Raw genomic sequence first — 12356 nt, 5'->3', positions numbered from 1 at the left:
TTAGCGAATCCAAGGTGTGTCGGAGAAACCATAACGTGAGCGAAAAGAACGAAGAGCTGGAGAAAAAAAAAAAACACGAACAAACCGGGTCTTGTTTCTACTTGCCTTTTTTTTTATTATTCCTGCAACTCGCCTCTGCGCGCAGTGTTCAGCGGGCCTTAAATGTTCTCTGCGTGCCGAATGGCGGGTCGGCGTGGGCTGCGGAACCCGCGCCGGCGCACGCAGTGATTGAAAAGCGGCGATCGCCGACAGCCCCACCGGGGGCGTCCAAACGCACTCTCATGTTGCTTGTCGCGTGGGCCTTTCTTCTCTGGTTTAATTTCCTTGTTTTTTTTTTATTATTATTATTACTAGCATTGCTGTTTCTGGTGCTCTGTTGCCACCGGCGTTTCTAATTTCCTCGAACTTTCAGCGTTCCTGGAAACTTGAACATAACGTCTCGCATGAGTTCAGCTCAACGTTGGGCCATCGGTAATGGTTTTTGCGTGCGCGCTGAACGTAAATGAGAAAGGGGAGGGGGGGGGGGGGGGGGGGAGCTTCGGCGGCTCAAGTAAACAACCACGCTGGATTAATTTTACTCAAAAAACTTTGCCTTTCGACTTGGGGCGGAGAAGGGGAGGCCGGGAGGAGGTGAAACAATGCGTGCTCTGCGAGTAACGTTGACGTGTGCGCATGCTCGGGTAGTAGAACGTTAATGAAGATTTATGGATGGAAAAATCTTGCTTCCCAAAAAGTGCCCGCATGTGGTGCGCTCGTTACCCTCTCCTTCCTCACCTAAAAAAAATTGCCGAGTCTCCCACCTTTGCACTCGAATTTCGTCGCTTTGACACTCAGCCTTACACGGAGGCGTTGAGGTTTAAATAAGTTAGAAACATATGCAGCGTTACCTGACTGCACCAAAGACAGCAGGTGAACTTTTTTCAGTGCAGGGTGAAGTTCGCTGCCAGAATTTTTCTTACAGACACTTTATATCTTTATATTGTCAGATAACGGGAACAACGCAAAAGAAAGCGAGCGAAAAAACCCTGTTCGCGAAAAAAAGTGAATTCATGACGCCGATGGATACATATAGAAGGTATATTAATTAGTAAATACACTGGCAGTAAATAACCGTTACGTTGCTTTTAAACACACGGAGAGGATGCTAGAAGTGCAGACGCTAAACACTGCATGCGAAGCCTGCCAGCAAACGAAAAAACTGGGGTGTACCAAAATAAACGAATAAAGACAGTACGGAGCGCATTAACAAAGATTAAATCCTCCCTCCCCGTCGCCATGAGCACGGAAATTATGTGTTTCGTGTGCAGTGAGGTAGGAAACCTAAAGTTTAGCAACAATAAACGCATGCACGAAAAAAAAACAAATAGGCACTTCACTTCCGTCTCGCTCGTTCGGTACTGCGAAGTGCGGTGAGAAGTTTCCTTGCGTAAATGTACAAAAGAGAATGCAGCGAGGTGTTCTGGACAATTCCAGCTACGCTTTGCTATGAGAACAGTTTGCAGGCGAAGTATTCCTTGCCGTCGTGTTTGCTGGGGCGGAGGAATCGTTAATGCGCGACGTAAAAAGTTCTCGTTTGGCTCTTTAAGAACCGAAGACTGCAACGAAGTCCACTAAATTTTTTTTTTGTTTTTTTTTTTACTCTAGCTCTTATTTTTTTTTTTTTCAATAAGCTCCTCTCTGTATCAGGAGTTAAAGAATACGCCGAAAAACAAAAGTTTAAGCGAGCTGGGTACGTATTCTTCATAGGGAAAACAGGGACCGGCGCTGGTCGATATACTGCGCAATAAGGCGGCATTTTTTTTCCCCGTTTGTCGCACACACACAATGTAATTGGACTTCGTTTGTGGCAACCACGTTGCCCCCTAGACGGCGGGGGACGGGTCTGCGGCCGCACGTGTCGCGCAACTGGTGCCGCGGGCGGACCGCCCTCACCACAGCCGCGCGCGCGCGCGCGCCGTCGCGGGCGGCGTCTTCCGCGGGCGGCCGGTCGCGGCGCTGAGCGCGAGCCGACCCTCCAGGCCCGGGGCGCTCGGCGCGCAGTTGAGATCGAAAAGTAGGAGCCTGCGCCACGAACACCTGGCGCCACACAGGCTCGCCATCCCGAAGAGCCGGCGGCACTCGGCGGCGTGGGGCTGCGCCGGTCCACAAGTCAGGCCGCTGTCGAGAGACGCTGTCACACAGGGGCTAATGCGCCGTCCTCTCTTTCTTCCCTCGCAGGCCAGATCGGAGGGGACGGGGAGACCTCGGAAGACAAAGAAGCCGAAGCCGAAGCGGAGCAGGAGCGGCTCGAGGCGCTACGGGAAGCCGAGGAAAGACGGAAGGAGAAGCATCGGCGGATGGAGGAGGAACGTGAGAAGATGAGGCAGCAGATTCGCGACAAGGTGAGCCCGCCACATAGGGATCGTAGGCCGGCGAGTACCCAGGCGGCCTCTTGAGGCCATTCCTGCCAGCCAGTGGCTGGAATACAGCCCATAGCCATGGGCACGTGGCGACATGCTAGGGAAATCTGGGGAACTGGCTGTCGCCTGGTCCAAAGGTGGGGCTTGGCTCGGGATAGCGCTTCTCTTGTCTGCGGAACTCGCGCTTGCCTCGAGGGCAAGATCAGGTCTCCCCTCACTGACAGATGCCTTCTCTTCCAAGGCATCCTTGGAGTTTTCGCTCGACCTCTACTGGCCTACAGAGCCACTTAGCAGTTCTAGCTGCAGCCTGTCCATCGCTCCCCGAGTCGTGCAGACTAGCATTCCGTGTGCAAAGGTGCAGGTGAAGAAATATCGGAAAGCTACAAGGGTATTCGGACAGATCATTTCATATACTCGTATGCTGTTTCGTAGAAAGTGATATCGAAACCATCCTGCTGCCGCAAGCTTTCCGCTACTATAATGTTGTGCCTCTTCGCAATAACGTGGGTTTCAAAACAGGTTTAAGCGTTGTAGTTACAGCTGATGTTATGATTTATAACTGCCGCGAAGTACTCGTTTAGCACTCAATCAGTATCATTTACCTTGTTCTATAGTAACTGATCTTCCTGCGTATCTCTCTTCTGTCGCAAGCAACAAGGTAGGATGCTTATAAAACCAAAGTTTTGGTTGCGTGTTGTCTTCTTTTAAATTATGCGTGAGACATTAGTATGCATGGATCGCCGCGTTTAATTCACCTACGACCGCTAAATAATTTAGAAGTGAATCTCTCTCTAATGCTGTTTGGGTTCCAACAACTGGATGGTAGCTGCGACTTCGAAGGCGATTTTAAGTCACGTGAGGCATGAAAAAACTGCAGTATAATCGTTGATACGTCGTTTATTGTTATTCCGGCTCTTGAGGAAGGCCGGCTTTAAGCATTCTAGCGAATTAAAACGACGTATCCGCAATTATATTGCATTTTTTTATACATGTCGTTATCTAAACTCACCTTTGATGCCACAGCAATCGTTCGGCTTTGCGACTGAAGGCAAAACAGCGTGAAAGAATAAATTCAATTATGTATTATTTGGCGGTCGTAAGCGAATACCACGTGTCGGTCCATGCATACTAGCGTGTTATTCATCATTGTAGGGAAGAAAACGTGCAAATAAAATTGGGTGTCTATGGCTGTTTATATAATTTCATATTTTGACGGAAAGTGTCTTTCCCTTGCAAGTGTCTTTCTGAGTAATACAGCAATGTATAAATTTCTATTATGCAATTTACATCTTGAAAAATTCCAAGCTCGTAACGACGAGTCCGGTATTCAGAGCAATGGAGAAAAAAACATCGCGCTAGCCTAGTCCCTGCAGGTCTCTATCGAAACATCATTAAATTGATGTATTCGGCGCAGATATTCCTTTCACCGGCTATTTGTTATCATTTTAGCGGCATTTGACAAATTAATTATGCATCAAGTTGGTTCTGCGGCAGACAGCACACGTGCGCAGTTTGTAACAATGAAACCTGGAATGACGGAGGGATAGCTAGAGAGAGAAAGAAAAGACAAAGGAAATGCATAGGGGCTGACCAGACGTGCCTGGTCATTGTACAAACCGGAATAATAGGCTACAGCGAATGGCAAGACTTGTCCTTTCTCTCAAAAAATTATTATCATTCCATATGAGAACAGCCGCTGGAACTGCTTCCAAACTTAAGTCGTCTTTTTGTAGGAGGACTACAAAACCTTAAGTCGGTTGCACAGTAGATTTTATAAAATCACGTCGTGGGATAGGAACACTTTACCGTCTCGTTCGTCACAAAGAAAGTTCTAATTCGTTGATGTGGTCAGAGAGTGATAGAATGCCGGAGAATTAAATTTCTTTCATCATGTCGTTCAGGCAGCACCCGCTGCGTCGCATAAATATAGCCGTGCGGCCGAAATTAAATCAGGGAATGAAAGCCCGACATAACATGCCCGCTTACAGCATGATATCTTGACAGCCTTTCAGTTTTTGCTTTCTTCGCCAAAGCCGCGTTGTAATTTATGCGGAACGTGACAAGTTTCGTGAAAGGCGCTTAAGAAGTGAATACCGCTCTGACTACCGAAAGCTGTTTCGATCTGCACCTCATGTTCACTAGCTGCTGCGTACTTCGTACAGTGTGTTGGCACTCAAGTGGTAGGTTACAGCCCACGCCAGTAAAACAAGGGCCCAACTCTTCAAGCATCTGCCGCCGCGATGGATCAGTGGTTACGGCACTCGGCTGCTGACCCGAAAGACGCGGGTTCGATCCCGGCCGCGGCAGCCGAATTTCGATGGAGGCGAAGTGCTAGAGGCCCCGTTCACTGCGCGATGTCAGTGCACGTTAAAGAACCGCAGGTGGTCCAAATTTCCGGAGCCCTTCACTACGGCGTCCCTCATAGCCTGTGTCGCTTTGGGACGTTAAACCCCCATAAACCACCTTCAAGCATCTCACACGGCGTAAGAACGATTCGTTACTTGCCCGGGTTCGTAGCTTGGGTAATCGCGATAGGGCGGCGTACAATGCCACGAGTGGAGGACAACCACGCACCGTTCTATGCGCGAAGAGCTTGAGTCTCCTGATCGCTGGCGCCAGCTGTCGCTTCCACTACAGTGCTAACAAGAGTATGGCTACTTCTGTGCATTTGTTCGCTGTTATAACTCGGAGGGAATTCCAAGTGGTTTCTGGAAACTTAACCAACCGTCATGCTGTGCTAGATTAGTGGCCCGTTACAGCCTCGAAGGTCTTTACTCGCCTCGTTCATGTTGATCGCTAGCCGCCTCGGCCGTTGTTTATTTTGTGAAGGAAACTGGCGCGAGATTTAGGTTACTCCTCTTGCGGGTTCGCTCCGCTTCGTGATTGGTCGACGCCTTCCTCGTCCCGTTCGTGGGCAGTCTTGAGCGGACAACTCTAATTGCGCTTGCCAATGGCGCACTGCATGCTTTGTAAATGTCGTTGTAAATGGCATGCTTTGTAAAGAGGAGCTTTGTAAATGTCATTACCGGCCTCTATTTCTTGTTTGTCTGTCTTATTTTTCGGTGCTTCTTTCATAACTTGGCACTGCATACGCGGTCATTTTGCCATCCCGTGTGAAATGTATGCTTTCACCGGCGTTAATTAAATTCCCCAACAATGTGTCGAGTTTGCATAAATCACTCTCTAATGAGAAAGGGTGCCACTCTTAATTTCCTACGACGATGCCACATCTCCGCTATCACCGGAATTCGTCCGTTTCCGCGACGGGCTATAAGGAAGGAATAGAATCGCGAGGAAAGGAATTACTGCATTTTACCGGGCTGAAAAGGCTCACAGAGGCTTTTAGTGAGCTGCCGGACTCGGCAGTCGTCAAGGCAGCAGAAAGAACGTCATATCGAGGATGCTCTGGAGTCCCATTTGTTGAGCACGGGTCAAGATTTTGCCTAAATGAATTTGGACAGCATAATATAACAATATTATAACAGTTTTATTATTTGCTCCTTTCTTCATTGGCTTGAGCTATGGCCCACGCAATAGTGTGGACCTGCCGGTCGCCGCAGTGGGCGGTATGGGCGAATCGACTTTAGAAAATCGTTATATTATACGTCCACTCGTACAAGTATTATAACAGGACTCCCTTCCGGCCTAGCTGGTTGGAAGTCATGTTGGTTAAAAGGCATCAGCACGAGACAAACACACAGCGCTAAAGTTTCAGGCGTTAAACCCAAAAGCCGTCAGTAACCTTATTTTATTTTTATTGAAACGTGCATCAAGTTACATTGTACAAGTGCAAGCAAAGGCTGCTTTTTACCCTTTATTTGTGTGGCACAGGTATACAGGCAACATAGAAGCACAAATTTCTCTCAAATGCGCTCACACAGGAAAGCGGGGCCGGTATGGTTCAGTCTGTCGATTCTACTCATATCATCCTTCACGCCCACTGGCCATTCCCAACGGCGGCTGGTTCATGGAAGTGCTTGAGCCAACGACGAAGGGTGAAACAGAATAGAACTGGAATGGAATCGCTGCGTCATCCCGGCACTCTTGGCCCGACGATCATGAATCCGTGGCAGCTCATCCACGACCCGGGCTGCAAGCAAAGACAAAGAGCGCGCCAGATTCATCCCCGCTTCAAGTCCGTCGTCCGACCGAGGCTGCATTGCACCGCAGGGCCCAGCATTTACTCTTCTCACTTCTTTATTCCCTAGGCACTGCCACCAGTGTATATCTCGGCTGCGTTCATCGCACGTTGTGAGCCATGGGCTTATAGATCGTGCGCAGCATAAGCCGCCTCACGTCCGGAGCTGGCGTTTCTTCTTTTTTTCCTAACCTGAAGAAAAGCGCCGTATTCTGCACGCTCCACTATGCCTCCTTTTCCGCCCGGCGGTCGTGAAGCCGACCGAACGCCGCGGAGAACGGCGGCTCACGCGCGCTGCGCCGAACGCCAAGTCGGAATCGTCTCGCACTTTCTTTCGAGCTGGCTGTTTACGTATTCCCGCCGCCGTTTCCTTTTGTAAGCCTCCCCTCTGCATCCCCAGGCAGCGGCGAAGATGTGGAATGAAGCGGCGAGAGTAAGACGTTCCAGCGCACGGTGGCTTGGCGCTCGAGACCCCGGGAAGACGGAATACCCGTGCAGCCAACTTCTTCCTGAAACCGCGAAGAAATTCGCGAAAAGCCAACCCAGATTACCTTCCCGTTATGGTTTTCAATTTTGGCGGAGGCTTATTTGGAGCTCCTACAGGAGAAAAGGGCTTAAGTCGTTTTATTTCGGCGGCGCTGAGGGGCTCGCGGCATTCAGAATTGATGCCGGGTGTTTTATGACCACCTTGCTGGGCGCAGTTTTGAGAACCTCGTTCTTCTAGCCGTTCCACGATCAAGTAGGTGATAAAATAAAAAAAAAATAGAAGAAAAGATATTCGAGCACGCTTTTAAAATGTTGTGACCAGAACTCCAAGCCGAAGGTGGAACATAAGAGAGAATGGTCGCGAGGGAAAATCTCGATGAAAATGCTTCTTCCCCTAAACCAGGAGAATGCGAGTTGTGCAGTGCGGGCAAATATCGCCTTAACAAGTGGGCACTATTTCATCTCTGAGACCAGCATTTGTCCTCGACCCCGTCTTCTCCCGTAGTTCTCCCGTCTTCCGTCTTCCGTCTTCTCCCGAAGTTCGCAACCCCTGTCGTCACAATCTTCCTTACGTCCCTAAGCCGATTTTCGTTTCGTGTTTTTTTTTTTTGTTTCAACCCTCGCACTTGGGGTTTATCGCAGAACTTTTCTGCCGTGGCAGTATTGCTGCCTCTCGCCACTTTCTTCTTTCTTTCTTTTTTTTTTGGGGGGGGGGGCAGGGAGGAAGCCTGCCTCCGCGCCAGTAACAACAGTCCGGCCGGATCGCTACAGCCAGATATAAAGCGCGTCAACACAGTCGTCGAGATCTCGTTTCCTCTCTTTTATGGCCACCTAAGCACAGTACGGCCCAACCGTCCGGCGGCCTCTCATAATCCTTCCAGGTCAATAGAGACGCTGGCTTTCCCGACCTTATATGGGGCTGCACAAACATTAGCGCCGAGACTGCCGCAATATCCTCACCATTCTTCCGCGAGCAACAATTGTCGGCTTCGGTCGGCAGCTCCTGCGCGTGGGGAGTGGGGGCGTGGGGCCGTTCCAGCCGATTGCTTCTCGTAGCCCCGGATCATATATTACCAGCGTGCGAGATCTGTTAACGCGGGGCGCAAAGAAACCGAGTGCGCGGTGCGTGAGCGCAGCGCTTCTTCCCTTCTTCGGGCGGGGGTGGTTTTTCTGCGGCTTAGAACGCCCAAAATAGGTGGCTGACGGCTCGCGCGAAAACTGCGGGACGCAAAAAAGAAAAAGTAATGCAGCGCCCACCGATGAGAGAAGGCATCTTAACCCTGGCGCAACGCGGCGGGAATGTAATGGTGCTCGCGCAACAGGCGTTAAGGCTTCTGTGGCGCGACTGGTTTCATTTCGTGCGATTGGCTAATATGCTCGCTCGCCTTTAGGCCTGATATCCATTTCGCTCTTTTCTTTTCTTGCTAAAAATTTCATCTCTCTTCGACCTGCGCTGAAGCTGTCTTTTTTTTTCTTTCTTTTAGCATCGACCATCACCTTTTGTGTCTCAGGTGTTTTGCTCTCCCTTCAGTAGTGTATAAATTTACATCCCTGGATAGTGTCGATCGGCGGCGGTTTAAGGAACAATGCCTGCATTCTACAGAGCGAGCCATTTTTCAAATAGAAAGCAGCGTCGACGAAACTCTGAGGCGTTCCGAGAAGATTCAAATGCGTCGCTAGCGTCGTCGCCCCGTATTCGGCATGCACTGGCGGTTGCTTACAAATTCTTGGGCGAGTCCCCTGCCGGGCTGCAGAAACTTTTCCTGGGGTGTTATAGCTTTCATTTCTCCGCCTTAGGATGGTGGTGGTTAGGTTAATGCGTATTTACGTGTCAAAGCTGCACTGTGTATGAAGTTCTACCACCTGCGATTTCTTACCGCGCGCCGATATCTCAGTACACGGGGTCCGTTAGAAGCACGCAGAAGTTCGCGCGCCGTTTTGCACGATTCCAAAAGGCGAACATAAAAGCAGCTACACGTTGGACAGGAAGAAAAAATGACTGTATAAGCACCGATGTAGCAGAAAAAAGCGATATAATGGATGTACACTGGATAATAATAAAGACCACGCGAACTTTTTTTTAAAGCATTTCAATCTCGACATTCGTGCATCGTTTCACTTGCGCCTTCTGAAAAGAAGCAATGCGGAACAGTGTAACTTTCGGCGGTACCTCTCGCACTCCTCCTTACATGTCGTATATGAGTTCGCATTAGCCTTCAGTTACTTCTTCTTATTGCGAATAACTAATTACGGGGCCCCTAAATAAATAGTAATCAAATTATTTGCTTGGCTGTTAAGTCAAGCCGCCTAAGTGCTGTTCTTTCAACACCACGGTATTGTGCATGGTTACGGCTACTATGCCCTGGAAATCTTGCAAGAGGTATTTCATCTTTGAGAATGCGAAAAGTGTACGTATAGACGAGACAGTGGAAAAAATTGTTCGTTAAGTTTTTTTTTTATTATTATAGCATTAAAAGCCTCATCGTAGAAAAACCCCGGCGGCAGCCCGCGTCGCCTGTAATAAAATTCGCTGATTGGTTGACAGGGTGTGTGGCGTCATGAGACGACGGGATATGCTCAAGGACTGATTGGACAGCTGGATTTGTGACGTCAAGAAAACGCGCGGCATGGCCGACTTGGCTGGTGCATTGGCAGTTGACAGGTGCGCTGGTCACGGGACATGGCCGAGAGCGGTGGCGGGCTCAGCATAATTGTCAGGAGCGCTTGGTTGTGTACAGACGAGATGTTATGTAGCCTCGACAGTAGTGCACTTGGATCCGCGTATGGTGACGGACACCTGGACGGGACACAGATGGCTAGTTCGGTGATGTGCCCGGCCAGCCATAGCCAAAGCCGCGGATGGCAAATAGCGCCCCGAAATGAATCTCACCGAAATGGCTGGCAGTGGAGTAGAAGCCTTGTGCGGTTGGCTCGCGAGCGCGTGAGAACAGGCCCATTACTTGAACATGTTGCGAGACAGAGTCGAATCGAACGCGAATCTACTAGAGCGAGTGATAAATAGAGCCCAGAAAGAGCGCAGTTTTCCTAGCGTACGGCTGGCAACACATACTGCGTTAAGAATGAAAGACCCTTCAGATGCCTGCAGAAAAACAAAATAGAAGCAAAAATGGAATAAAACTACGAGTCTGTAAGAATGGAATGCATATTTAGATGCGAATAGGTGCGCATGTCAAGGAACCACATCAACTAACTCAGCGTGCGTCGAGGCAGAAGAGAGGATGAGCATGCGTAAGCCGCGAACAGAAACCTCGGGACCGGGTGGCAATCACCGAGGCGGCGTTGACACGCGTGGAGGCTGGAAAGGCAAAAGTTCTCGGGGCGTTAATTAAGCCCCGGTCAGAAATAGCGCGAGCCCAAAGTGGCGAAGAGCAGCAGTCGAGACAGCTCTCGCGTTCACAGTAAGCCGAAACTTAAGCACACAAAAAAGTCGTCAACTTGAGCGCGAAATGCTAACTGCATAAGGGCTTTGTTTGCTCCAGGAAATGGGCTGCCCTGTGAGCCTAGCCAATCGGCGGCGTACTGTGGCTGTTCGTTTGAACCAGTTAGCATTAAAAGTAACTTGCAAAGAAAACGCCGTTTCGACGGCGGTTGTCTGCAGCCAAGCTGTCTTGAATAAGGCGAACTCACAGAGAGCTGTAGGCGACTATGGCGGCCTGTATGTCTAACAGCATTTCAGGCGCCGTGCCAATTGCCAACCTTCGGTAACCAGTGCGAATATACTGCGTAGGAAAATAATTTCTCTCTCATTACCTCAGATGAAAAATTCAGTCGTTTTCTTGAACGAAAAGGCAGTTCATGGACAGCAAATTTACCGTAATGCACGCTTGTTTTATGTCCTGTCAGTAATTGTCATGTAGGGGTCGCGAGCAAAAAATATTAGCAGAATGACGTCACGGCAGCGGCGAAAATCGCACCGCGCAGCTCGCGAGGCGCCGTGCTTTGCGAATACACCTGGTACTTCTTCGTTCATTCAGTCGTTTTCTTGAACGAAAAGGCAGTTCATGGACAGCAAATTTACCGTAATGCACGCTTGTTTTATGGCCTGTCAGTAATTGTCATGTAGGGGTCGCGAGTAAAAAATATTAGCAGAATGGCGTCACGGCAGCGGCGAAAATCGCACCGCGCAGCTCGCGAGGCGCCGTGCTTTGCGAATACACCTGGTACTTCTTCGTTCATTCAGTCGTTTTCTTGAACGAAAAGGCAGTTCATGGACAGCAAATTTACCGTAATGCACGCTTGTTTTATGTCCTGTCAGTAATTGTCATGTAGGGGTCGCGAGCAAAAAATATTAGCAGAATGACGTCACGGCAGCGGCGAAAATCGCACCGCGCAGCTCGCGAGGCGCCGTGCTTTGCGAATACACCTGGTACTTCTTCGTTCATTCAGTCGTTTTCTTGAACGAAAAGGCAGTTCATGGACAGCAAATTTACCGTAATGCACGCTTGTTTTATGTCCTGTCAGTAATTGTCATGTAGGGGTCGCGAGCAAAAAATATTAGCAGAATGACGTCACGGCAGCGGCGAAAATCGCACCGCGCAGCTCGCGAGGCGCCGTGCTTTGCGAATACACATGGTACTTCTTCGTTCATTCAGTCGTTTTCTTGAACGAAAAGGCAGTTCATGGACAGCAAATTTACCGTAATGCACGCTTGTTTTATGTCCTGTCAGTAATTGTCATGTAGGGGTCGCGAGTAAAAAATATTAGCAGAATGACGTCACGGCAGCGGCGAAAATCGCACCGCGCAGCTCGCGAGGCGCCGTGCTTTGCGAATACACCTGGTACTTCTTCGTTCATTCAGTCGTTTTCTTGAACGAAAAGGCAGTTCATGGACAGCAAATTTACCGTAATGCACGCTTGTTTTATGGCCTGTCAGTAATTGTCATGTAGGGGTCGCGAGTAAAAAATATTAGCAGAATGGCGTCACGGCAGCGGCGAAAATCGCACCGCGCAGCTCGCGAGGCGCCGTGCTTTGCGGATACACCTGGTACTTCTATTACCGGCGTGTTCGTAATCGCAACGCCGAGCGTCGCCATCTGCCGCTCCGGTGGCACGTCACTAGTGCCAATCTTTTTACTCGCGAGTGTACTACATTGCATCAATTTTTATTTGAGTAGTTAGCCGGTTTGAGTAACTTTTTGCTTATTGCGTAATACACCTGTGAAGAAGTCCCACCTTTTTGAATACTTCCGATAGCGTTGACGATGTACAGTACGGTCCTTCGTTAAAGGGAACATGTAATCGCGTGGCCTCCGCTCTTCGCGAAGCACGGCCGCCCAGACCCGGCGAGAATGGGAGGCACCGGGCGCTCGTGC

The 12356-nt window shown here is 49.6% G+C and overlaps 1 protein-coding gene across 2 annotated transcripts in view; it reads left to right on the top strand.

The window, feature by feature from the left end:
- The window catches only part of cpx (synaptic transmission protein complexin), a 167005-nt gene that overhangs the window by 132817 nt on the left and 21832 nt on the right, over window positions 1–12356 (top strand). For both annotated transcript variants that reach the window (XM_089578700.1, XM_089578701.1), the window contains one exon: window positions 2218–2381. In XM_089578700.1, the coding sequence (XP_089434826.1) occupies window positions 2218–2381 (164 nt within the window). The remainder of the gene's footprint in view (window positions 1–2217; window positions 2382–12356) is intronic.

This window comes from Amblyomma mixtum, chromosome 3, assembly GCF_055824585.1.
Source record: "Amblyomma mixtum isolate Tamu chromosome 3, ASM5582458v1, whole genome shotgun sequence".
Lineage (NCBI taxonomy): Eukaryota > Metazoa > Arthropoda > Arachnida > Ixodida > Ixodidae > Amblyomma > Amblyomma mixtum.
The sequence above is the reverse complement of the archived record's forward strand: the minus strand, read 5'-3'. Positions and strand labels throughout refer to the sequence as shown.